This window comes from Pagrus pagrus (assembly GCF_965226575.1).
Source record: "Pagrus pagrus genome assembly, chromosome: 7".
NCBI classification, from domain to species: domain Eukaryota; kingdom Metazoa; phylum Chordata; class Actinopteri; order Spariformes; family Sparidae; genus Pagrus; species Pagrus pagrus.
This window is the reverse complement of record NC_140191.1, coordinates 18,574,214-18,601,047: the sequence shown is the minus strand read 5'-3', so window position 1 is coordinate 18,601,047 and position 26,834 is coordinate 18,574,214. Positions and strand designations below refer to the sequence as shown.

The 26,834-nt window shown below is 43.1% G+C and overlaps 1 protein-coding gene across 10 annotated transcripts; it reads right to left on the bottom strand.

Annotated features, from left to right (window-relative positions):
• Positions 1–674: 674 nt before the first annotated feature.
• Positions 675–26,395, bottom strand: phactr4b (phosphatase and actin regulator 4b). Of its 10 annotated transcripts, none has more exons than XM_084356910.1 (16): positions 26,372–26,395; positions 19,196–19,305; positions 18,582–18,626; positions 12,213–12,377; positions 11,784–11,864; positions 10,345–10,860; positions 8,651–8,989; positions 6,970–7,101; positions 5,374–5,905; positions 4,646–4,947; positions 4,355–4,553; positions 4,104–4,159; positions 3,567–3,628; positions 3,338–3,475; positions 3,108–3,184; positions 675–2,210 (listed from the first exon to the last, which is right to left on the bottom strand). In XM_084356910.1, the coding sequence occupies exons 3-16, from the start codon at positions 18,592–18,594 to the stop codon at positions 2,195–2,197; spliced, it is 2,628 nt and encodes an 875-aa protein (XP_084213036.1). In that variant the 5' UTR covers positions 18,595–18,626; positions 19,196–19,305; positions 26,372–26,395; the 3' UTR covers positions 675–2,194. The 10 variants fall into 10 exon arrangements, with proteins under 10 accessions (XP_084213036.1, XP_084213031.1, XP_084213035.1 ...); XM_084356905.1 differs by having other exon boundaries at positions 26,320–26,373; XM_084356909.1 differs by lacking the exon at positions 26,372–26,395 and adding an exon at positions 26,260–26,281.
• Positions 26,396–26,834: the final 439 nt, after the last annotated feature.

The following is a 26,834-nucleotide window of genomic DNA, read 5'->3' as shown; positions in this document are numbered from 1 at the left end:
AAGGTTGAAATCTTTTTGTCTTTTCTTGGATTGACTGTCATGAATTGTCTTTAATTTATTGCTGACATCTTCTGCTCCATCCTTTCCTTCATTATACACCCGATGCCCTGAAACCACACATAGTGCTGCGAATTCAGTGTTGATGGAGCTGACCAACATATGAACAACGTATGCAATTTTAGGCAATGTAGAGAAGATAAAATAAGTAGATAATTACAGCTGGGGAAAAATGCATAATGCATCTTAATTCCTTTAATCTCTTCTGTTAGTAAACATTTCCTGGTGTGAGCCATTTTTTGGCACATTTGTACAAAATGTGCAAATGACACCTATGACTTCAACAACTTTCTCACCTTACAGCATCATCTCATCATTTCATAGCCTTTGTTACTAAATATACTGCATGATGCATCCAAAACTCTGTGCTTAGCTTCCCACAGACCGTACCCCACCACTAGGTGGCACTGTAGCCCCATATTCTTACTATTGAGGCCCCACTTTAAATGTTGAAACACTGCAGGGATCCATTATCCACTTATTTAATGCACCAAAGTAGTGACGTTTCTAGCAACTCTGTCTCTGACTACCAATTTACAATTTTCCTTTCCAATACAACAACAGGTAAGAGAGGTCTATTGATTAAGGAGCCAGGGCAGAGTGATTTTCACAGAAGGTTCAAGGAATTGTAAGGTTTTTAATTAGATCCAGATGTGACTATTTACATTTAAAAAGAAAACTGTCAGTCCATACAATTCCACATTCAATTAAAAATGAACAGTTTTACAGAAAAGGTACACTTTCATATTCCCATTCTTTGTAGCATTTAATCGTCAACTAATATTCTGTGCTTAAAAAAATAGCAACCTATAATACTTTTATATTTAAAATTTCTTTTCAAATGAAAGGAAGACAAGATATACACAAGCATCAGTTAAACCTATGATCAACCTGTACACAGCATAGAGAACCCTGTAAGCTACTGGCCAGACAACGATACAAGATAAAACACTTCTGCAGTTTCAAAAGGTTCTGGCCAAAATGACTCCCTGTTCACCGTTTATACATTTTCTGATTTTTTGGAGAATTCCCTGATCTACGCTCACAGCAACTTACATTTTACTCTTAGTATGGACACTACTAGCATGACCTTATTCAAAATGGCTACAGAACGCATTGCATGTTTGATCTTTAAAGGGAAGTACAAAAACTCATAAAAAAAGTATAAATGAAGAGAGATTATCCAGATCCAGTGGTGTTGGATTCTGTGTTGGCTCATGCAGTGGATTGCAGAAAATCAGTGATATGAAAACCAGTATCCTATATTCCTTTAGGCATTGGGTATGTTGGCACACATAAAAACACCAACAGCCTCCTGACCAGCACCTTTTCCTATATCTAGATTGACGCTTAAATGGCCACCTCACATCACAACCATAAATACAGGCAAGCCAAATTAAAAAAGGCTCAAATAAAAGCTGTCACTACTCATGTGATCAAAATTACAATATAAAATATCTTGTGCATTACAGAATATTTTGTAATTAGATCTTTCCAAGTTTCATTCTAAGGTATAACAATAGCAGTCTGTACACAATTTATATAAAACATACACAATATCCCAGAGATGTCCAGTCCTATAACAGAATATCCCAGTCTTCATCCTCCGGCCCGCTTTCCTGTTTGTCTCTATTATCTATTATTACTGTGTGGAGTATTAGAAGTCATCATCATTATTATTATTACTATTATTATTGTATGTTATTACGTTAACAAGATGAATTAGCTTTTCCATATACAGTAAAGAAGAAAAAAGGCAACACAGAATGAGGCCGCATTAAAGGTTGTAACTAGATCCAAGTCCCTGAGGGGTACCACATAACAGCAGACTGAGAGTAAGCCCTGTAGGTCCTCTGTCACTTCTCCACTTCATTGGCACGTGGTTCCCCCTGTCGTCCGGGAGAAATACTGCATCTGGTCCTCAGCCACCACCACCTCAGTTTAGTGAAAGCAATGCAGTGGGAGGGCGATGGAGAGCAAGCGAGAAGCATTCTTGTTTTGAGTCAGTTCCAGGTTTTCCCTGATAATCTGTACATTACATTCAGGAAACGTAAAAAGGGCGATCTGTCTGCATAGGGAGCAGCGTCTTGCCACAGAGAGAGCTTAAGTGCTTTATTATCCGTGAAGAGGGGAAAGGCTAAGGCCGATGAAACCTGAAGGAAACAAAGAGATCTCATGAGGCATGAAAAAGACATTTACACTGCTTTTTTTCAGCAGTAGCCATGCAATATATGTACAATCTGTAATTAGGTCTGTATAAGATAGTTATCATATGATTGGAATACCGGCTCTTTTTAGTGATTCAGATCATTTGGTTCAGCTCAGCAATAAGAGCTCCAAAACAGCTCTTCATTCAGCAACACTTCTGTTTTTTATAATCCAATCGAAATACAGAATATAAAGAAATAGACCAACATATTTTTACATTATGATTGATAAAACAACAAAAACATCAAATACTATTACACATGGGTACGGTTTTATTTTATATTTCTATTGAGTCTTAATGTCATTACCAAAGTGAGATGTTTCTGGATAGTATTTAACAAATATGTTAACTGATCAGTCTGTTATTCGGGCTGGTTCATGAACAACACATCACAAGTTGTTATTATTAGCGGCGGGATCCGCCATTCTGATGCTGGATTCACAGGAAACGATGCATTTGTATGATCCAGCATTACTGTTTTTAATGTTATCTCAATATCAGCCTCCCCATTTACTGTTCACTGAACTAACACTGTGTCAGGGCTGTATTAAACCCAACAGCTGCGTCACATGAAGAGTCTTCGGGTGATACATGGGGTGACTTTTATAGTGAAGCAGTCACAGGAAACATAATGTCATTTTCAGTGACTTTGTCAGAAATGCCTCTACAGAACAAAAGTAATTTTCTTCTGTTGTACCTCTGACAAAGCAGCTGCATACAGTATTTGCTGTAGTATTAAACCGCACTCGCTATTACCATGGTAACCACGGGTGTCGCCAAGTCAACCAGCACTGAAAACTGAAGGATTATAATGTCAAGGTCCAGGTGATAAAAGGTATACCTCGTGTAGATTCTGCTCTCTTCATGAACCTCCATTTCAGTGCTCTTATAGTCGTTGAGCTCCTTCCGGATGGCTGCCTGGATGAATCAACAGGAAAGACATTATCATTTGAATGTGAACTTAAAAGGAAAGGTGCAACATAACTCTTGATACTAATATTATGTGAAACACAATCCACTGCAGAGAGATTTGTTGGGTGCATTTTAAGTGCTGGCAAACTGACTGAGTACCTTGTCAGCAGGAGTCAGCTTGGTCCACGGCTTGTCTGCTCTCCGGTCATAGTCCTGGGCATCTGTGACTTCCACGTACTCGTGGAACCGCAGGATTTTCCTCGCCTGTAGTTCTGCAACTGTGGGTCTCTGACTCAGCTACAATCAAGAGAGAGTTTTTATGTCATTTTTATATCCAGCAAATACATAATTTGACACTTGGATGTCTGTTGTGGATGTGTTGCCTCACCTTCCTGGTCAGCCGCCGCTTGATCTCCCTAACCTCAGCTTGTCTGTCAGCCTGGTTTTTGGCTGAAAAAAGAAATGGAAGGAAAAAAAAAAAAAAAGAAAAATCAACAACAGACCTGCATTTAGATGCTGCATGAAAGCCAGGCTTGAAGTGCACCAAAGGTAAAAGCAGTTTCTAAAATTAGGCATCTAAGCGGTAATCTGTGTTTCAAACTGTCTTTTCATGTCAGTTCTTGCTGTAACTGCACATATAACAGGTTATTCTCTTGGACAGTTTGGAGACCTGAATCAAGAATGTTAAAATGTATGTGTGTTTATTTCAATATACGTGTGTTTATTTACATATACAAGAGAATTAATAGACAAGTCGTCAGTCCAAACTAAGCATTGATGTTTGTTAAAAGCCCACAAAAAATAAGTCCAGGCAAGTTAAGGATTAGCAGGCTCATAACAGAATCCTTCGTTTTATAGTGAAGGCAGTAAAAGCTTCATTAAAAGGATAACAAAGGTGAAAAGGAAAGAAAGACTTGATACTAACGCTGAAGGATGTTTCTTTGCTCAAGCTCCTCAGCAGTGGGTCTCTGGCTAAGTCGCCTGAAGTGGGAAAAAAAAGAGAGTAGGACTATTTTTACACAGTTTCATCACTTTGTCATTCAGGCAATAAGTAGGACAAAGATCTAAGAAATGTTCTCCTGATTTCTTCAGGAAATGCACATTCACTATTGTCAGTTTAAGGCACACAAAAGAAATGAATAATATGCACAAAGGTATGATGTTGCCTGTCTTTACCTGGTCAGTGCAGTGCCGATCTGTGTGCGGATTGCCTCCCACTGCTCCCTGCTCTGCCAGGTGAGGCCGGTCTGTCCTGGAGGCTGGTCGTCTCTGCTGCTCCTCTCCTGAACAAACCTGTCCCTGTCTGGGGCACAGGGACGGCAGCTCAGCTTCAGAGCCAAGGTGTCCTTCCTCTTGACCCTGCTGGCCAGGGCGCCTGGATTCAAGCCAAGCAGAGATGTGGTCAGGTGTGAAGGAGCACAAAAACAATTCAAAAGTCTTGACAGAAAAAAACATTGTTAATCTTACTGGGTGGGGGCTCATCCTCCGAATCTTCATCCGAGTCTTCTTCTTTATAAAGTACAGGGCCATCCGAGTCACTGTCCTCCCCATGCATGTCATGCTCTCCTTCCTCATCCTCATCCTCATCGTTTTCATCCTCTTCTTCACTGCTGTTTCCTCCTGGGATGACACAAACACCGGCATCTCCGACCAAGCATCTGCGACTCCGAGGCTCCAGCTCTGGCTGGGGGATCTCCCCATCGTACGCGTCCTCCTCCTCATCGTCTTCCTCCTCGTCTTCTTCCTCCTCTGAGTAGTCATCTTCAGATCTAATGGAAAGAGAACATAAATATATTTATTCATGAGCATTCTGGATATTGATAAAACATCTATTGTGTGTATTTAAAGAATTTAGAAGTAGCAAGACAAAACCAACATTTTTGTTTTACCAAATTAAAATGTACTCAACCTTCAACACAACATACTTTACTATTCTAGCTACACCAGACTTTGTAATGATCAGCAGAAGATTTTCTCCAGCTCTCAAAGGGCTCAAGTATAAAGTATGCAAGGCTTAAAAAATGGATGTAGTGGCTGCTCATGGTCACATACAAAGCTGGATCTCATGGAGGTAGAGAGACTGCAGAAAGCCTGTTAGTTAGCTTGTTTTCTCTTGTACTGATTTGTGGTTTTGTCTTTATAGAGAAGCTTTGTTTTATACAAGTTTTTCCAAAATTATGCATCGAGAAACTCACAGTTTTAGTGGTTGGATGCTGACAGGAAGTGGGCGCCCACGATCACTTTGGTACTCTGGAGGGGTTTCGAAAAGCAGCGTGTGCGCCCGCTGTAACCCATCTGGGTGCGGCTGAGCAGGGCCGGGACTGGACAGGGCTCTCTGGATCATGATATGCAGCGGGACAGGAGCCGGCCGCTGAGGAGACTCATTGGTCGGACTTGGTGGGTCAAACAGCATTGGTATGGGTTGTGGCAGTGGGTGGGGGTAGGAGTGCTGATGGTGGAGGTGGTGGGTGTGTATGTGCTGACGGGGAGGAGAGGGTGGTATGTGTGTTGGCAGGGGAGGGGAAGGAGGAGGGAGAGGTAGCTGGAAGCCCATGGGCAGGCTGCTGTGGTCCTCCAGAGAAAGCGGGGAGGGGCTGATGAGATGGCTTGAACCAGAGGAGTCCTCTGGGTTACGTTTGGTGACGGGGGTGGTCCTCTTAGGAGGCATGGGTGGCGAGGGCTTGGCTGGCACAAGACTGGTACCACCGGTGGCTTGGTTGAAGTCACCTGCAAATGAAAAACACAGTTTATACATCCAATCATAAAGCAAAAAGCCGTAGCTTAGGCCTGTGCGTGGGCTGCTAGCAAGCGTTTTTAGTTTTCTACCTAATTTGCCACTGTGACATGAGCGCACATGCATCAGCTCTACATGAATGACGTACCCAACATGACAGAATACACATGAACGATTATAAATACTGGGATTACATGTCTGGCTGAGCATTATTGTGTAGAAACAGTGTGTCACATCACATGATCTCGTCAACATGAATGCACACACTGCCCTAACAAACCAGTGTGCAGCATGTGCCCCAGGTCACAGAGACGAAGAAGATACACACAGCCTACATGCTCGACAAAGCCAAACTCTAAACCCTCCGTCAAACTGTGCTTAAAGTGCAAACAGCTCCTAAACGAAAGACTCAAATGAAAACCCTCCAATTATTTGCATGCACATTTATATATTTGCTATAAATCTTAAAACTCTGTGAAACAGTTTTTAAGCCACACCAATGTTAAAAGCCATAGCCGTGCTACTGAGGCGTAATAACAGGTCAGTGTTGTCGGACTCGAAACATGCAGACTGAACTGGATTACATCTTCCTCTCTAAATTATATGAAGCCCTCATGTTAGAGCCCTCTCGCCCCTCCATTCAACCATCCAGTCATATCCACGCATCCACCCCAGTTTAGCAGAAGCTGAGTGGATTAGCGCTATAAAATTCACTTGATGCATGGCAGGCCACAGCTGGAACCTGCTAAAGGCTCTCCCTCATTCACATGCCAAATAAGAGTACAGCATTAAAAACATTCAACTGCTCACTCACACAGAAGTGTTCTCTCATACACACAAAGCACCCGACAGCACACACATTTTCAGCTCATTATGTGCATGCGGCTTTTATATACCACATCCAAAGAAAAGCAATCAGTGCCAGTCAAGTTAAAGGCATTGGGGGAAAATATGTTGGCAGCTAGAAAGGACGCGACACGATGAAGAACGCAGACTCTGAAGGGGGACATTCCAGACATGGGCACCCTGGTCACAGAGACACCAGGGGGCCTTTTACCTGAGCGCAGGCCTCCGGCCCGCCGGCACAGGTAGACGGGCAGGGACAGGTAGACATCATAGTCGCACTCTCGCTTCCAGCAGGACCAGTAGAGCGGAAGCTGAGCGTTCTCTCCCCCCTGCAGGGCGGAGACTAACAGGGAGGAGATGGAGGCCTTCAGCTGGAGTATTTAATGAATGCAGGTACATGGTGGTACTGTTTTATGTTGTATAGATGGAGTCTGCTAGCTAAATGCTAATAATTCTGTCCTTCAATTGAGAAAAACTCAACCATAGTCTCCTTTTCCTTCTCAAACAAACAGTTCCACATTGTGGAAAACACACTTATTTCTATCAGAGTTTGATGAGAAGACCGATACCACAATCATGTCTGTTATGTTAAATGTGAAGCTACAACCAGGCCTAAAGATTGAAAGCGGAGGGAAACAGCTAAACTGGCTCTGTTCAAAGTAGGCATACACAGTATCAGGCAAATTGACACCAATTATTCTGAGGGTAGCTGACGGCTAGATAGGGCTTTATCTGATTGGTAAAACAGTGTCAATGCAAGGCATCAAGGAATCCATCTGATAGGCCAAATGTTCCCATGCTGAGTGTGAATGTATCAGTCAGCAATAGTCCAAAGGCAGCAAAGTCTGTGTAACAGCTCTTATCAACACTTCATTACTCGTTTCTCATTAGTTTAAAGCATTCAAAACTGAAGCTCAGCTAAACTAACTGTCTCCAGGCTGTAGCTTCATATTTAACAAAGAGATATGAGAGTGGTATTAATTATTTCCTCAAACGCTCAGCAGAGAAGCAAATGTTTGTATTTCCCAAAATGTTTAACAATTCTTTTAAATGTTTAGTAACTTCGAATCTTGTTCACAGCATTATATTCCATCTGCCGCTAATGAGAACCAACAAAGCCTCAAGGGAAAACCAACAGGACATCTTGTAATATTTTTCCCCACATTTGATTAGTCACATGACTATCTGATGACATGGCTGATAAATATGTAGGGGAAAAAACACCTCACAGACTATTGTGAGTTTAAAGAGCCTGAATAATTTAATCATACAGACGCAACTGAAGGCATGACAAGAAGTGCACACAAGGTACCGACAATCATCAGATCTGCTGACAAAATAAAAGTGAATCGAAGTAGACAGCCTTTCCCGAGTGGGAATTAAGGCAAGATCCCAGATGAGGTAAGCCCACAGTAAACAACAACAACAACCACTATGTTGCATCTGTGAGAGCAGCATCCCATAGCCACAAGAGTCCCTGTTATCTTCAGAGTGTAAAATGCTGGGGAAAAGTTGCAGCTAAAATAGTCCAGGCGTAATAAGTAATTAGCTGGGGAAAAGCTGCTCAAGCTGTTCAGATAACATCATTACCAGGGTATGTGTATGCAAGTGTTGTTGTTGTGTGTGTGTGTGTGTGTGTGTGTGTGTGTGTGTGTGTGTGTGTGTGTGTGTGTGTGTGTAGCTAGCTCTGTTGAAGACTTCCCTTTGCCATCAGTTGTTCACTGACTCATAAATGTACATATTGTATTCGCCAGTGGGAAAACGACATGCTAACTGAGCACACATCTGAGTGTTCATAATGCTCATTTGTGACTGTTGTGGGCACGTGACCATGTCGATGCCCTCCATCACCTGTTAACAGAAGCACCCGCTAATCATTCAACAGAACTTACCCAGCATGGTGGCATTGCCCCTGTTCACGGGCTTGGGTGGGGGCAGAGGGGGCTGCTTGGTGCCCTGAGAAGTGGAGGTTGGGGCTACAGATGACTGCTGAGTGGATGCACCCGCAGAGGAGACGGACCGGACGGGTTTGGACGCCGAAGGGGCAGAAGGAGAGGAGTACTGGGTCGTGGGGTGGTTTGATGGGGTGCGAGGTGCACCCTTGCTGCCAGGTTCAGGGGTGGAGCTCATGAGCCATTTTGGAGGCATGACACCTGACTGTTTAGGCGGCAGAGGTTCACGCAGGGAGTCCCGCAGGGCTTCTGGGTCAGGGACAAAATGGCTTTCTGACTCTATATAAGAAAAAAAAAACAGCATCATGAGGATCTATTATATAATAAAAGCACACACAATATTCTTCATGCTTTTATTTTTTCTTATTATTGAATTAGTGATACATTATTATGAAATACTCTTTACATGGCTATAAATGTTTCAGTTCAGGGACTTAGCAATGAGCCATTTTCTGCTGCTCCAACACTCAAAGCACTCTCTGCCATAGCACTTGTTTGAGAATTGCATTATCTAGGGATCAGCTGTGAAGATAAACAGAGTAGGCAGTTGCAATTACCACCAAAAACCAACCTCCCCCTCTGTCACCCCACCGCACCCCTAAACCCCCCCCCCCCACGCTGCTGCTCCCACGCCATTTCTCAAAGCTACAGCTCTGAAGTTCAGGGTTATTTATTTACAGACGAGCTTCTATCACTATGTCGTCATACAACCAAAGAGGAAATAATCCAAAGGAAAGGAGGAAGTGAGCATGAAGAACAGAGAGGAGAGGGAGAGAGAAAGGAAAGGAGAACAAGAAAGCAGGAGATGTGATAAAGATAGAAAGAGAGTGGGAGAGGGAGAGAAAAGCAGCATCAGAGAGAGAAAGAAAAAAGGAAAACACAAGGTGAGACTGAGAAAAGAGACGAGAAGGGACACATGAAGGGAAGTGGGAGAAAATATCTGTTCACCTCAATAGAAAGAACAATATTAGGTCTGTACTGGCTTTTCAATATATACATGCATCAATATATTTTTAAGCTTTTGTTGTAGCCCAAGTTTCCCATGTGGACCATTTAGTTTTTACTCTCATCTCAGTCATACTTTAGTACAATGGTAGTGAAGTCAAAAAGAAATCTTAGTGGTTCTCGTGTCAGATAAGTGATAACTGGACAAGTGAGATCTAAAAACAGCCAAAAACACCATTATTTCTCAAAGTGTAATGTCTGAGTAAAATCAATTAGCTGTGGCTCTTCACCAATTATCACTGAGCTGACAGTGTTAGCGTTAAAGGGCAATAATGGGTATAGTGATCGTGCCACGTTAATTAGGAGAGGAGAAGAGAGGACGAGTTATTCCCTCATGTTCCTGAATAAGAAGCGTAGCTGGAGCAGGGCCCCTGGGAGCCGACAGGAGCCTGTCTATATCTGGGAGGACAGCACATAAGCAGGGAAGTGACAGCAAGAGGGAGTGGAAAAAAAAAAATAATACATGGACTGAAGAATCTTTTAATGTGTAGGAAGGAGGTCAAATTGTAAAATATACATCTTATCTTTGACTTTCTCACAGTGAGGAAAACTCAGCAGGGATATTATGATGACAGGTTTTGGTGGATGATCTCAGCTGGCAGGGGGAAATATACTGGGGGATGACTCACCTCTGCGGGCCCTTCCCTCCTCTGCAGATGCATGTCGAGGGAGTGTGGGCTTCCAGTCTGTTTCCGCAGGCCGAGTCCTCCTGCCGTCCTCCGATGGGGCCTTCTGCAGCCCGGGCCTCTTCTGCCCGTCATCGGGGTGAAGTCGGACCCCGCGTCTGCCCTCCTCCATCTGGCTGTGAATCTGGCCCTGCCAGACCATGTTAGGCTTCCACTCGCCCTCAACGTGTGCACGTGAACCCATCCCTGCCCCTCTCCACCCGTCTTCATGAAGTCCCGTGCCCCTGGAGCCTGGAGCTCCCCGGCGGTCTCCGTTAGCAGGAGATCGGACCCTGCGATCATCTGGCTGGGGAAGCCAGGCAGGGTTCATCCTAAAGTCCGACTCTAAGGGGAGTTTGCCCTGGTTGCATGGGCTCCTGCTACCACCGATGACTCCTCCACCTCCTCCGACCCCAGCACTCACTGGCAGAGTGTGGCCATTCTTCACATAGGCCTGCTTTTGTGTATCTGGATCTGCATCTGAAAAGTTGAAAAGTCCTTCGTGAATTTTCAACTATAACGCCTAAAAGTGATAAGATCCAACACTGACTCATCTACACAAGCAGGAAACTAAGTACTAAATATTTATTCAATCTAAATTATTCAAAATGTTTTTTTTTTCTTTGTTTGAAATTGTAGTTCATTTGTCCCTCCCTCGTGAAACTAGATATAATAAAAAAGAAGTGGTAAAACCATTAAAAAATGAGGTACTATTTAAGGTCATTGATCAAGCTAATATACAAATCTAGCTGCTCAGTGTGAGGATTTGCTGCTTTTCTTTGGTTAATAATGTTGAAAACTTGTTTGTTTTGAATTCTTGGCCGGACAGAACTAGTCCTTAAAAGCCAGCCTGTGTGAGTTATTCTGATGGGCATTTTTCACAGTTTTCTGACATTTTATAGACTGAGAAATAACAAACCAATCAGATTAATCAATGATGAAAAATTTTAGTTGCAGACCTGTTCCATGGTAAAACTGTAAGGTGCCCCTACCCCAAGCCCCACAGACAGTGTGTGTGTTTGTTGGTGTGATGAAGGAGCAGCTGTAGGTTTAATAAATGGGCTTCTGCAACAGCGGGGCCTGCATTACGCTTGCACACACCCCTCTCAAAGCTATTTTGCTGCAGGGCACAATTCGCTCCACTTTTCCTCAGCTCTGGAGAGTGGCATGCCATTTTAAACAGACATTGCATTACTTTGGAAAAAACAGCAAGGTGAAAGTCAATTTGCCTTTTTTAAATATGTCTCAGACACCTGCTGGTTAGGAGGACAGTGTTCCTGCCATAATGTACTGATGACTTAACTGTACTGTCTGTGTGGGTGTGATAGCCTCAGGGCTGCTGCTGTCAGATACAGACAACGCTGTGAAGAGAGAGATCAGATGAATCACAGGAGCACTCTTACCGTTGTCCGGGACCTCCTTCAGCACTCCCTGTTCTATGAGCTCCTGCCGCGTACGCCTCGTCGACATCTTTCTCTCCAGTTCTGCCGTCAATAAACAGGATTTACGTTACACACCAAGCTTTCTTGTTCTAGATCTCCTCAAGGAAGAAATATTGCAGTGTAGTCGTTCACATTTAGCATGTGACCTCATGCTCCAGAATACAAAGATTGGAGTTTAGAGCTCCTCAGTCAACAGGATATTTTGTTAGCAGCCTATGTTCTTACTATAGGTGCACTGAAAACGTTAGGAGAGCCAGAGGGGCCTGTAACATTCAGGCAGGAACACATGCATTGAGGAATTTTGATGAAAGCTGATTGTAACTGATATGACCAGCGAGGAAAGAGGGAGGTTCGCTTACGTTACGAACACAATGACTTCACATCACAAACCTTCCGAAGTTTCCTTGAACCTCTCGCTGCTTTTCTTCTTCCGCCACTTCCATGGCTTGAAGATCTTGCCAAGGGTTGAGAACTTGCCCTTACGCTTTGGGGTGCTGTCCCCTGTGCTGCCCCCCTCTCCCACCATTGTGCTGTGGTGCTGCTCAGCTTCATCATCTACAATAAAAGCAGTAATAAAATATAAATCCAACAGTTTTTAAGAGAGATCTGGCAAACGAGACACAGAAGCATGGAAAAATCAGAGAGGATCTTTTCGATTCTAACTGAGCTCATCTGCTGCTTTTACAGAGAGGGCCATGTTCATTATGGCTGTTATTATCTTTAGCTGTTAGTTCTCGGGGACTGAGTGTGCCTTGGCAGGGTGATGCTGAGAGCTCATGGACTCCTCCACATATCCACAGTTAACAGGAGAGGTCTGATGTTGGCGTTGGGCCAGGATTTCTCGCTGTCAAGTGCTCACATTCCTTGGCTGGATGGAGACTAGCGCCTTATCAGCCTTTCAGCCCTCACTGCCTCTATAGAGGAGAGCAGCTCACACATGGATGCAGTCATACAGTAGCAGGAGTAGTAGAAAAAAAGTCAGTCATGATGAACACATACAGCCAACAATCGAGAAGTGAAACGTCTCAAAGAACAGCGATCATTAAGAGATGCCATTAAGGCTTAAAGTGCTCCATTAAATGGCATCTTGCTGTCATGGTTACATATTCGGGGTTACATGATTGACAGGCCAACTGACAGGGTGCTGAGCTCAGAGAGAGTTTCGAACATTAGCTGCTTCAAGGCTGCAGCTGCTCTGTACAGCAGACATAATATTTACCAGAGGAGCGAGAATAGGGTCCGATTTAAAACATCCAGTCTCATACACACACAGGATGTCTCGGCGACAATAACGCCTTGCAGTCTGATTCCCACAACAATATCCTCTCACACAATACCTACAACACTGATTTGGCGTATTCAGCAGTCCAATAAAGAACATAGAAACATAATAATAATAATAATAAAATCATTCCTGGGTGGAAAGTGAGTCCTCATTTGACACACACACAGCAGGGGACGTCAGGGTTAGTTATGGACCAGCGCCCCTGGAACTGGCAGGGTTTCAGTATCTTGCTAAGGGACATTTTAGCATGGCGGATGGTTGCTGACACAGGATTCAAACCCATTTTTGCAGCTGAAGGACAGAGTCTTTAACCGCTACTCCACACAGCTACCTCAATGTTGCTGGCGGGGTAAAATTTGAACTGAATGCTTACACAGTGTTTAAAAGCCTGACCGTCAGTAAAACCTACAAAACAGCTCAAATCAGAACTGTGAAAACTCATGCACTACTGCCAATTCAAAAATCAGCTTTTGCTGTCATTTCCTGAAGTTTAAGTTGTGACTGACAAGTCTTTGAAAAAAAAAAACAGACACTCGTCTACCTGGAAGAGGGGTGTTAAGCGTCCAGCTTCCATGGCGGCGGGATTTGAAACAGCATGCCATGGGGAAGAAGGGAGCATTCAGCAACCCCACAATCAACCGTCCTGTATGTATCCAATTAGAAAATGCCAGAAGGTGAAGTTGCAGAGAGCCGTTCAAAACTACAGCAGAAAGGGTCCGGGTTCAAGGGACATGTCCGCACCATGGAAATCCAGCTTATCTTGGCGAGGTAGAAATCTGAGGATTCAGACCAGCTGCCATAACATCCAGATTAAGCATTGCTTAAGGCAGCTTCCCTGTGAACCAGAACTGAGGTTCTCACACAGCAGCAGACTGCTCTGTCAGACGAGCCCTGACACAGTGGCTCAGCTGAAGCCAGTGAAGCAGGATAAGAGCTGCCTTTGCCAGGCCTGCACACTCCAAAGCACTGCAGAGATGACGATGGCACAGGACTCAGCCCATGCAGCAGGCATCAAAACAATAACTGACCATATCCTTAGGAGACTTGTACATTTGCCAGCGATTATAAAATGTCCCAATCCACTGACACAAAAATGTAAAAAAAGAGACAAAAAAAGTAAAGTACTTCCAACTCAATTATCACATTCAAGAGAGCTGTGGATCCACTCAAAATGATTCTTCACAGATACAGAGAAAACTCTCCAAAATGTCATTGTTTCAACTGAAGTGCGAAGAGGTCTGGTGTGTGGTGGCACTACAGCTGTGTGTGACGGACTGTGAGTCTGGGAATGGGAGTAAAGGGTACAGAAAGAGCTACAAAGAGAGCAAAAGTACAGGAGTTATGAAGGGAGGGGGGGCAGCCTGGAAACACAGGGAGGAAACGGCACTCCACCCTGATTCTGTGACCGAGAACAAAGACAACCTCTTCCCCTCACACTCAATAACAGTCCACTGTACTGTTCATGGAAATATAGTGCTGGAAGGTATAACACAGTGACACCAGTGAAACTAATTAATATTCTGATGGTTAAAGCATCTAGATCATACAAAACATATTTCCATTCAGAACAAGGCCAGAACCAGAATTCTTCTAGTCATGCTCAGTAATCAGTAGCTCTGCCAAGATAAGGCATACCAGTCAGGAAACATGGGGGTGGGTGACACCGTGTATGTGTGTGTGTGTTCCTCTGACGTACCCCTATCCTGAAGCCACACCTACCACTCTCTCACATCTCCCAGAGAGGCCAGATTTCCCTCTAACCTCATGATTCAATGAGTCATGGCAGGCCCGGTCAGGTGAGCATGTGGTTAGAAGAGATTGTTGTTTTAAAAAGGACCTGGCCTTTAGCCGAACTGCGAGCCAAGCCGTCCTGATCACTTACATAAGAACCCCCCGTACAGGGGGGTGCGATGGTTGGGAAATACCTCCAACCTCAATATAACCCTTACCAATGCCAGGCCAGATTATGAATCTTAATCTACTTAATTGACAGCACAAGGAGGTTATAATCACTGTGATTGCTCCTAGTGGAATCGTGTGCTCCCTTAAATCATTCAACCTTTTAAAACTACATAAGTTGAATAATTACCATGAGAGCATGCTGTTTGAGGACAGAAATCTGTCTGATGAATTTACTATATAATACTTTGCCAATCTAAAGTTTAAAATCTGTAATTAAAGAGTCTTTTCTGCAGCTTTACACTGTGATATGAAAAACTATTGCGAATACAAAAAAATAGGATTTGATCAAAAATGATATAAAACCTCACAACCTCCATTTTCAAATAATCATTATATAAAAATGTCCCATCCAATTTGACTGAGCAAATTGCTGTCACATGAGAAAATAAGTGCGCAACACAAGCATGAGTGTGTAAAAAACACAGCTGAGATTCATCCACGTGATCCCAATGATTTAACATTCCTTGTGGTGGTGAAAGTGAAGGGGGGGGGGGCAGAGAGAGACGAGACTGTGCAAAGTTGATTATACAATCTCCAACCTTATCTCTCCTCTAGGCTTTCATTCATTAAAGAACTACAGAATAGTAAACTGATTTCATGCCGTGTATGTTTGCTGATGAGGAATGCACCACCGTGAAAAGTACACACACAGAGCATGAGTGAGTCCTGACACTCACCGCCATTGTTTTGTTGTTGTGGTTCCTGAGATGGGGTCTCCACACGAAGGCTCTGTCCCATGATCCAGCCCCTGAGGGGCCTCTACCTGTCCTACACCCAGAAACGTGCACACAACCCTGGACAGATCAGCAGCTGCACCTGCCTTCCTCCTTCTTGGCCCCTGGTCTCCCCTGTCTCAGGTCTTTTCTTCTTCCCTGTGTTTCTCTCGTCTACCCTTCCTCTACGCCTTTCACTTCAGTCCTTCCCCCGTCCCTCCCTCTCGCAATCTCCTTAAGACCTTCCCTCCCTGCAGGAGTTGGACTCCCTCTCCCCCTCGCTCACTGACCCTCCCTCCTTGGCTCACAGCACAGGTCAGCATTCACTGAAAGATGCCTGCCATTCCTGGGAGAAGGACAAGTTATGTTTTCAATTTGATGCGTGTGCTGTGGTATGCGGTGCAATGTGTGCATTCAATAATGTATATACAAATGTAATGTATGCTATGTGCTGCGGTGGGCTCAAGAGAACAAGGACTTGCATGACCTAAAAACTCCAGACAAAGCATTACAATAAAACAACTTAACCAACACACAAAAACTAGACCCAAAACTTCAGAGCTCAGACCACACTGTGTTGCCTAAAAGCATTTCTCTGCCTGACACACTGGTGTCAGTATTTACTCGCCTTGCTCGCACTGTGATGACAAAGAGAACAGAAGACAGAGATATAGACAGTGTCTGTATAAGCCATTCCTAAATTAGTAATACATCTAACCTGACAAACAAAAACCTTAATTTAGTCTGGATGTGAAGGATGGAGCAGAGAGAAAATTGGAGCAATTTCAATCAATGCCCTCAATCAGGATAAATGTTAAACAAGATCTGACACTTTTTGTGGGAGCTGTGGAAAGGTCAAGGGTGTCTGCATGCTGTTCCCTCCCAACATTCAACTATGAACAACAGACAAGAATCAGCACAATTACAGCTGCTACGATGACACTGAACTTGTTAAAGGAGGAATGAAAGATCACAAGTCAATCCGACAAATAGGAAGATGTGGTGCATGCACGCTAATATTCAGCTATTACTACGCTTGCTCAGAGAGCACTTATCATGCTGCTCACCTCTCTTAATTCTTTCAGACACCATTGTATGCACATCTCCAAGTCTCTTATCACAATTTGAACAGTCTTGGAGGCATTAGCATGACTTTGAAACATGTTTGCCAAGGAGAGCTGCCCTGTCTCGGGCTTGAATATAGAGAGGCAGAGCAGCAAAGAAAAAGGACCGGTTTCTGTAAACTAGAAGGGAAAAAAAGGAGTGCAGACTGGACCCCCTGAATTAGTGCTTTCATTTCTTTTGAGGCTTGTGTGTCTTCAGAAAACCTTGTCCAACTGCTCCTCAGAGGAATCCAGAGCATTGAGCTGTGTCATTATGCCCGGATAGATCAGAGTTTTCTGAGCGTTTGGCTGCATCTCGGGCTGTTTCTAAAGATGGAGAGCTAGTGTTTTCGGCAGCGTTCCTTTTCTTTCCCTGTGCCCCACATACAGCCTCCACACCGGGCCGGCTTCCAGAGAGAGCTGAGCCAATCCGCATGAGCCCAGAACCTGTTGGCCTGACCTGGATAACAGACTGGGCCAGGCCATTTCAGCAGGCTCGCAGACTGAGGCAGGTACACACACGCATACCCACATACACGGCCCTGTCCAACATGGGAAGAGTATTGAGCGTGCCCTACGCATGGTGCTGTAAAGCTCTGTGTCACTACAGTAAGTCTCATTCATCATAGGAAAAAAATCTTTGTAAAATGTCTTAACATATGTTTCATATATTTGTATAACCACATGTCTATATGGAGGTGGAGCTAAAAACTAAAAGAAAGATCAACTGAACAACAGCATCACACGGATAAACTGAGTGAGGACAGGAGAGACGCTAAACGTTCGTATGTAGACAACATTTTGGAAAATACTTGATGATACTTAATGATTTTACCTAGCATACCTAACAAATGATTTACTGTGGATTGCAGATTAATCGATAATGAAAATAATCATTAGCTAGGGTTGTTTGAATGGATTAAACAAATTAGACCCAAAGCTTTAGCTAATGAACTTTGAAGCTGATGTTCAGTCTTTATGCTAAGCTGAGCGGCTGCTGCTTGTAGATAAATGAAAATGGTAGTGATTTTCTTATCTAGCTTCTCTTCAAAAAAGCCAAAAAAAAAGTTGAAAAATTCCCTTAATGAAGATTCAACACAAGAAAAACCTGTCGATGTTGGAGTGATGAGAGTAGTGAATGTGCTTTTATTTTGAAGTAGCTACAGGAAGCCTTGAGTGATAGTAAAACATTTCCAGATGTACATATCCCAAGCAATCACTATTGACTGCTTTTTTTGGTTTTACAAAGGGGAAGTGGTTAACTATGGAGCTACAGGTGACACTGGACCAAATACCAGCAGTGCACTTCATCAAGGTTAACACTTCCTTTTTCCTGTACAGCTGCTGGGTTTCAAAGAGACTGAAGGGTCAGTGTTGCCATATGAGTGTTTGAAAGTGTTTGACACCCTGGATATTCACAGAGCCATCTCTTTGGTAACACAGCGCACAAACACACATAACACACAGAACTACGCTGACCAGGGAAAAGCCACATTTTTGGAGGGGAAACCAATCCTTGATCAGGCCCTTAGGTTGAGAAGATGTACGGCTGGAGTCCTGAGTGGCTCATAAAAACGCAGAGGCTAGACAGACTCTATAAACACAGTGGATGTACAGCGAGATGAGTGGATCTACAGCTCTCTCCACAGCATTAACACTGCACTTAACAAACCACAACGACCAACTTGGTACTCACCACGATTTTCCATTACAGAGTTTGGGGCACACCAATCAACGGTTCCTGAAAAACAACAGATTGAGCATCAACACCAGTTTAAGATGTGAGTTGAGACCAATAAGTTAAACCAGTGTAGAACAAGAAACAGTTTTCGCTCAGACTTTGTTTTAGCAAGTGATGCTCACAGAAACATCAACACTGTGGTCTTAGATTCATGAGACATTTAGTCTTAAATGCCTCCATTAAAATTCTTTAACAGCCCGAAGGCATCTTTTCAGCAGAAAAGTATCTGAAGCATTTGATCATCCCTGACCACTTTCAAGCCAAATTTAAAATCAAACCATATGTTGTTACTTTTATTAAACTTAAGAAATCTCATATATTAAAAAAAACATTAATCATTATTTATGGACATGTTTTTAGAAAAAAAATGTTTGTCAGCACTGCCTTTAGAAATGACCAAAAACAAAAATGTGTTTATTTCCATCAACACATCAAAAAAAATCTTCAAGCTTTATTTATATCTCATTTTTACTTTTACAATTTGAGGATGTATGTGACATTGACATATAAAAATTACCTCAGCATCACTAATTGTGGATTTTTGTAAATATAAAAAGATATAGACATACACTATAGAAAGTCATGGGTGGGGGTGTATGTGGTCCTAAGCAGCAGTTAAGCAGTATTACTTCAGGTCTCCAGCATGCTTAGGATGGCAGCTCCACCCATCTTAACCCCTCTGAAAAAGAAAGACAAAGAGGATTTGATCATAGTTAGTCATAAATAGAGAACAGTGACGATGCATGTGTCATCACTACAAACAAAACCAACATATTCAAACAAGCAAGGACCTGAGAAGTCAGACAGCATTACACTTGACATGAAGTGTAATCCAAATTTTGATGTCTTAAAGTGGACAGAGCAGAACACAAGGTGTAATGTCTGAAAGCCCAAAGCATGAAGATGACACAGAGCTCCAAAAAGATGCAACTGTCCACATTTTTCAAAGCTGCCATTTTACCTATTTTGCTAGATTCATCTCAGTTCTTTCTTTATAGATTATGTCTTGATGCAGAAAAGAGTCAATAATCAGAAATATGAAATCCAGTTCTCGACATTAAGGCCATTATCGCCTGTAAGCAAGTTTGTAAAACCAGGCTGTTCATTGCTTACGGCTGAACCAGTTGGATGTTGAAACAAAATACACATAATGTGTCATGTTCACAGTCTAAACTAGGCTACTTCTTGAGTTTTGATGAGGACAACTGAGCGTGAGAAAGATAATGTAAGAAAATTAATCAGTTTTAATTAAAATTACAAATTAAATGTTGATTTCCAAACGTAATGGTTATAGAATTATGACACCATCAGCTTTTGGATTGGTTCCCTCTTAACCTCGCTTTCACGATGCTATTTTGTCTGACACTGGGCACAAAATCTCCCGGGGAAATGAAGGAGATCCAGTCAGGCTTGTTGGTAGTTGTGACTAAGGAAAACATAAACATTTTAGCTGTCTTTGGCACAGCGGCGATGACAACAATACCACTTTGAAACGCTAGGGGTTGTGAAAGTTGTCTGTTTCCACTTTTATTATGGATCGGTACAAATACACGATGTTTTTAAGGGTAGCAATAGTCACAATGGAAGAAAAAATAAATCATGAATACTGTAGAAATATAGCCCTCTGTGAACAGTGATGTTATGAGAGATTTAAGGACATATAGAAAAAATTTGGAGGACAATAAAAGGGCAGACAAAAAAAGCTGTGTGCAAGTGTGGCAGAGGACACAGCAAAGTGAATGTGTGACAATGTAAGGAAATGTGTGTTTAAATGACTGTGCAGAAGGACGAAGTGTGAAGCACAGAAAACAACAAAGACCCTTAGAAACACGCATAACACAGAATGTCAAAGCCCAGTGTTTGGAGGTACACACAGTTGGGTGAAACTTTAAGGAGATGAACGACAGCATAACACTACTCTGGTTATCTAAAAAAAGACGTGATGCTACAGTAATCCTAAAAACTGGATGACTGAAGCGTGATTCCATTTCTGTTACGTCACGCTGATTGTGGTGTTAAAATCTCGTGGGAGAGCAGTTTCCTGGCATACACTCAGACCTTTGGATCCAACTGGGCATTGTTCAAACTATTCACGTGTAAAAAGTCAAAATGCTGTCATCTAACACTTCAGTAATGTAATTAAACACTTTTGTTGGCCAAGTGCATCACTTCACAACCACAACTAACCCTTCAAGTACCTGAAGTGGACAATTAATGTATGACATAAAATGATTTTACTGAGCATACCTAGCAAATAGGGTTAATTAATTTAGGTAATATAAAAGATTGGAAAAAGACAGGATAGACTTATTGAGCCCTAAGCAGAGGGCAGCAGAGCAGGTGAAAATCATATCAACTGTGATTTAACTCAGTTCAGGAGACTGAGCCTGACATCATCACACAGAAGCTGAACACAAAAGGTTCCCTTTAAAGTAGGGAAAAAGAGTAAAAAAAAAAAAAGGCATGCATGTGACTCAGGTGTGCCAAAGCACCACTTTATAACAGCTTTTAACGTTTGTCAAGTCGAGCTGGCTGTAGCAAACATCTGTGAGTCATCATCTGTGGATGAAATGAGAGAATATTTGTACGGTATTCTTTTTTTATTTAGGTTTTCTTAGTCAAAGAAAAAATCTGCTAAGCCTGTGTGCTTCTAAAGTCTTTATAACTTAGGATATTTACCCTCAGTGACTGGTGTGCTGCTGGGTTGGGAAGTAGCGGCACTCTTTCATGTCAAATTATGGCATTTCCTGAATTTAGGATTTGTCCTCTCCGCCATGACTCCTCCTTGTTGCAAGTTTTGAGTTGCATGAGTTTGACAAGATTGTTTTGCAATGTAGCAAATGTCCCAAAAAAATGCAATCATCAATAAAAGAAATTGATTAGCTCGGGGTAGATGACTCCGATGGATTGGACAATTTGAAAGTGGTTCTCAACTAGAACCGGTTCTCGATTCACATCCCTACATAAAAGAAAAATGAGCAGGCTTTACTTACCTGCCCCAGTTGTATATTTGTGCATTATGTAAATATTAACATCTGCTCTTGCCAGCTCAGAGAAAAAAAGGATGACTTTTAGTCTTTTACGGACAGAAAGACGATAGAGCATTGAATGATCCATTTCTAGTTGTGCAAAAAAAGAGCTGTAACAAATCAGAAATCAACCACTATTTTGATAACTGAATATTTGTTTTTGTCATTTTTTTAAGCGAAAATGTTGCCGTTTGAAGACCTCATTTCCTCAGTGCTGTGGGAAAATAACCAGTTAATTAATCAGTAATGAAAATAATCATTCGCTGCTGCCATTGGTGAAACCATTAGTCAATTAATCGATATGATGACAACTGGCAACAATTTTGTTAATTGATTAATCATTTAAGTTGTGTAGGAAGCAAACATCCCAAATATTTCTGGTTTCAGCTTAAATGTGAGAATCTACTGCCTTTCTTTATATCATTGTTAATTTAATATTTAAAGATGTCATCTTGGACTCCTGGGAACTGGCCACTATTTACAGGGCTTTTACAAAAACTATTAAACCGCTTAAACAAACCAACACTTAAATTGAAAAAACTCATTAGTTGCAGTCCAACACTAGCATTATTACAAACAAATTGTCCATTCTTTACTATAAAGCCACATCCTTTGTGGGAATTGAGAAAAAACAAGCACAGACATTTGCTTTGCATGTGAAACCAAAAAGAAAATAACATGAGAAAAAAATGCCGGTTATAACTACCAGTGAAAATGTACATATGAGCCAAACTCTAACCCTAAACGAGGCCACAAAAATTCCTTCAGTTCCTCTCTCAACAATACTGATGAATTTCATTTCAAAATTATGCTTCTGGTGGTCTCATTGGGCTCCAGATCATCTTACATTTCAGTGAATTACTGGTCTAACCAAATTGCAACATCAGATAAGAGCAAGAGCCCCTTTAGACTTTGTGATGGTGTCCAGGCCACCAGAGGCCCTTTGACAAGACTATTAATCAATGATCAATGTCCTGTCATGAAGTAAAGCTCTGTCTGTCTGAGGCACGCGATGCTGTGTGGCATTTTGATATACAATTCAGAAACAGTTTCCTACCCATACGCTAATATTCTGTAATTTCCTATTCTTCTCTGTTCCTCCTCCAGGCACATTTAACGGCTGGTTCAAAGGTGAACTTCCTTTTGAAAAGAAGAAGCCTGAGTAATGACATTTGGACATCAAACAGGCCTAATCTGGCCTTAAACCACATGAAGTGGGGCTAAAAGTTTTCATAGTACAGCCATACAAACAGACTGGAGGAGAACCCTAACACCACGGCGAGGAGGCAGATGTATCCGTGGTCGGAGATGAAATTTTTTACACTCCCGCCCAGTGCCACAGCCTTGGCTGGATGACTCAAAATAATCGAGCAGAGTGGTGAGCGTTTCACTCTATCCAGGGAAAGAAAAAATATCTTTGGTGTCTGAAAGTAAGAGCGGATTTGAGGCTGTGAGGGGGTAGAGCTACAAACAGAGAATTTTCCACCGTTTCAGCCACAGCCTCATATGTTATGTATGCATAACACTTGCACGCATCACTGCATGTCAAGTACAACATAGACGATCCAATAAAAAAAAGACAGAAAAAGAAAATTGGCTTGAGCAGATACATTCCACCATCAAATATTGCTATTTCACTTGCTGTTTTCTGTCACGCTCGCAGCCAGTCTCAGATTGTGCCCAATAAAAAAAAAAAAAAAAAAGGGATGTTGATGGCCTAGTTCCCTTTTGAGTTGTTAACCCTCTCCCTTCTCTATGCTGTACACAACAGATCAATATGAAAGTGATGAGTCCGTCCAAACTGTGCAGGAACTCTGTCGCTCACCGGCATGAGAGATATTTTCTCTGAAGGCTCTGACAGCCACCACAAGTCACTTAACAGTGAACAGATCACAGAGTACATTACGCACACAACCAAATAATGACACAAACACCCAAATGGTTCTTAAATAGTTACCTCCCCACCTCATCAATCACTGCTCATACTATAATCTTGTCTACAACTCTATACAATCAGAATGAACTATCTTGTTTGAAAACTCCCATTACAAACCCACATCCTCCTCACGGATGATAGCTTCACCACGGATGATACCGGCTGGGATTTCGTCTTCTTCCCAGCTTCCGTCCCACAAACACACTCACCAGGAAAAGAAGCCACCAATCAGGTATGTGAAAGTGGCCGTTACAGACCGCCTCGAAGCCGGGACTGTATAATCTTCTGTGGAGCGCACACACCCTCACTGGCGCACTCTACTAGCGCTGATTCAATTATGATGGGAGCAGAAACGGCAGCAGCTGGCTCAGTTATGCCGTCTTTAAATAGCAGTGCGCTTCTCACTCCAGGGCTCGGGTTTTGGGTACAAAAAGCCGCCAAGTCAGTGGAGGAAAATCATCGACTCCACACTTCCTAGTTACGCTCTTTCAAAAAAGGTGTATAACTGCTTTAATACTAGCAGGTCAGGAGTCGGGTGGGCTGAAGTATACTTACAGGCCTGCTCCAGAGAGATATCGATGATAGATGTGTAGATCAGAAATAAGCAAAGTCGGCCCTGCAGTCTCTCTGCATGGACCTCTCTGCAGTGTGTATCCCAGCAGCAGTTTCCGCACCCCTCTCCGAAGAGGATGGACGAGGGTGTCTGTTCCCAATCCGGGCCGGGTGAGCGTCATCACCCAGCCTGCCCCAGAAAAAGCATCACTCACCACAGGGACCGGTGGCCCACTTTTACAAGGAGCCCAAAATGCTCCTCGCCTTTGCTAAACTTTTCTTCCTCCCTCCACCTGTGTGAAGACTGCACTGCAGGAGGTTACCACCATGCATCTTCATGGTTCATTGTGTTTTACATGTCCACATCTGCTCCTTGACCGAAGGAGGAGGTGGAGGGGAGGGAATTTAGCTGAGAGCTTTGGAGGAATCTCAGGCACACATCAGTCTCATCTGTGGTCTGACCGAATCAATCAGGCCCAGCTGACAGCTCACCCATCGTGGTTGCCTCTTAATGGCCCATTAAAGTGGGGGGGTGGGAAGAGCTTCCAGTGGGAAGTGGGAAGAGCTACAACACAAGCCATGAGGCAGCATTTTCTCCTCTGAGGAGCACATTAACCTCAGGAGCTATTACAACACAGGCAGATGAAACCATACAGGAGAGGAGATGCAGGTTCAAGAGGGAGAGGGGGCATCTGACTGGCTTTAATATTACCCTTCATATGCCAATAAAGCAGTCATTTTTAACACCAACACACACTTTTTAAGCTTGTTGAGAGAACACAGTTGCTTCCATCAGTAGGTTTCCTTTAAACTGACACTTGTACTCTGAATAAATTACTATGTGCTCCTTATGTCACATATTTCATGTCATGCCAATTATTTTCTGTCCTTGAGGAGGAAGAAAATCCACTCTGCTTGTTCAATAATGCAGCAAACACGTAATAACAATGATACAAAAGGCTTTGCTAGGCTACTAACCGCCGCTGAAGGATGCAGGAGCGAGTGTATCACGTCTTCCATCTTTGCCCGTCCTAATTAGACCTAAATGAAGCTCTCGTTTCTAATTCTCTCGCCGTCATTAACCGACTACTACTTACACGTTTTCTTCCCCGAGGCAAGACATAAATTACCTGACAGGTTGACTCGGTCTGCCGCGCGACAAGCATCAGGTTTAAGCGGCCGTTACTCCCGGCATGACGGAGAACACGGACCCCGACCTGCCTCCTTCTCCGCGAGCGGATCTCGCGCCAGTGGACTCAAGATGCTGATGAGCGCGAGCGGGTCAACACAGCCACAGCGGAAGCGACCACTTCCGGTGCTGCCTTTCAAAATAAAGCCATTAGCAGAGAACGTATTTTGCGACGTTTTGTAACAAAAAAACAATTAAAACGCAAGACAGATATGATGAGGGTTTGTCAGGCGTGGATTTACGTTTGTTGCTGATATTTTAGCTTACTTCACACGCACATGAAGATAGGCCTAGACGCAAATATCCTTTGTCCACCTTTCACATGAGCTAATTACTTAGAGCAGTGGGGTTGGGTCTTTAAAGCCTTCTGCAAACCAATTTATTTTAAAAAGTGCATAACTGATTAGTTTTCCGATTCGAGCAGCACCCCCTTTCTGGTGTCTGCAGACGAGAAAACAGCGTTTTTACAGGCCTGTAAGTGTGTTTTTCACAGCATGATAAGCCGTAATGGGGGGAGAAAAAAGATCCCGGCATACAGACCGTAAAGGCGCATCCCACTGACTGACATCCGACTGCAAACATCGACACACACCATCTATATCCCGCAGATCACACGCATCCTTTGTTGTGCACGGACGCAGACATCGGTGGAAAATGGAGTTTCAGGTGGTGGACCAGCGGCAGCAAAGGCTGCACAAAAACTATCTCCTTGTGGCACCCAGGGTGTGCACGAAACCAAGATGTTTACGCGCAATGCTGCATTGCAAACGTGCAGTTTACTCGCGATACCGGCTTGTTGTGTATCTGCCAAGTTGGAGCGTAACTCAGCTTATTGTCTGCGGAGAAATATCCCTCCCAACTCAGCCACTGTGACATATTTGCTCCCCCAGGACACCGGCACACAAAACCTGTCTCCTCCTGACTCACCCTCCTCCGCCTCCTCCTTTTGAAATTAGTTTAAAAATAGCAGCCCGGTCATTTCCTCACCTCACACTTTCCCCCTCTTCCACTGCCCGGTCCAAACATTTCACGCACTTACCGGAAACCATCCCGAGCTGAGCATCTCGGTACCGGTAGTTCTCGGCGGGAGCTGCAGCTCCACTGATGGCGCTGCGAGCACGGCTGCTCTTTGTGCAGAGAAGACTTCAGTACCCACCAGGCATTGCATTGCATTGATTTGGGGAGGGAAAGAGGGGGTGGAGGAGCATTCCTTTATATTATCCTGCTCCCCACCGTGACAATGAAACACTGCATGACAGAGATGCTGCTTTCCACTCCTCACACCCATCACTTTATCTGAAAGAAAGTTATCACATTTGAACCTAAAAAGATCCTGATGTCAGAAATCACAATTTGTATGACCTTATCAACTTCACACCTTAAGCTATAATGGGATATTCATGGGGTCAAGTAAAAAAAAAAAAAATACAGCAAAAAAAATAAATGAATTGCATTTAAACCCTCAATTAATGAATCTTCAACATGTGTAAGATGACGCCTAC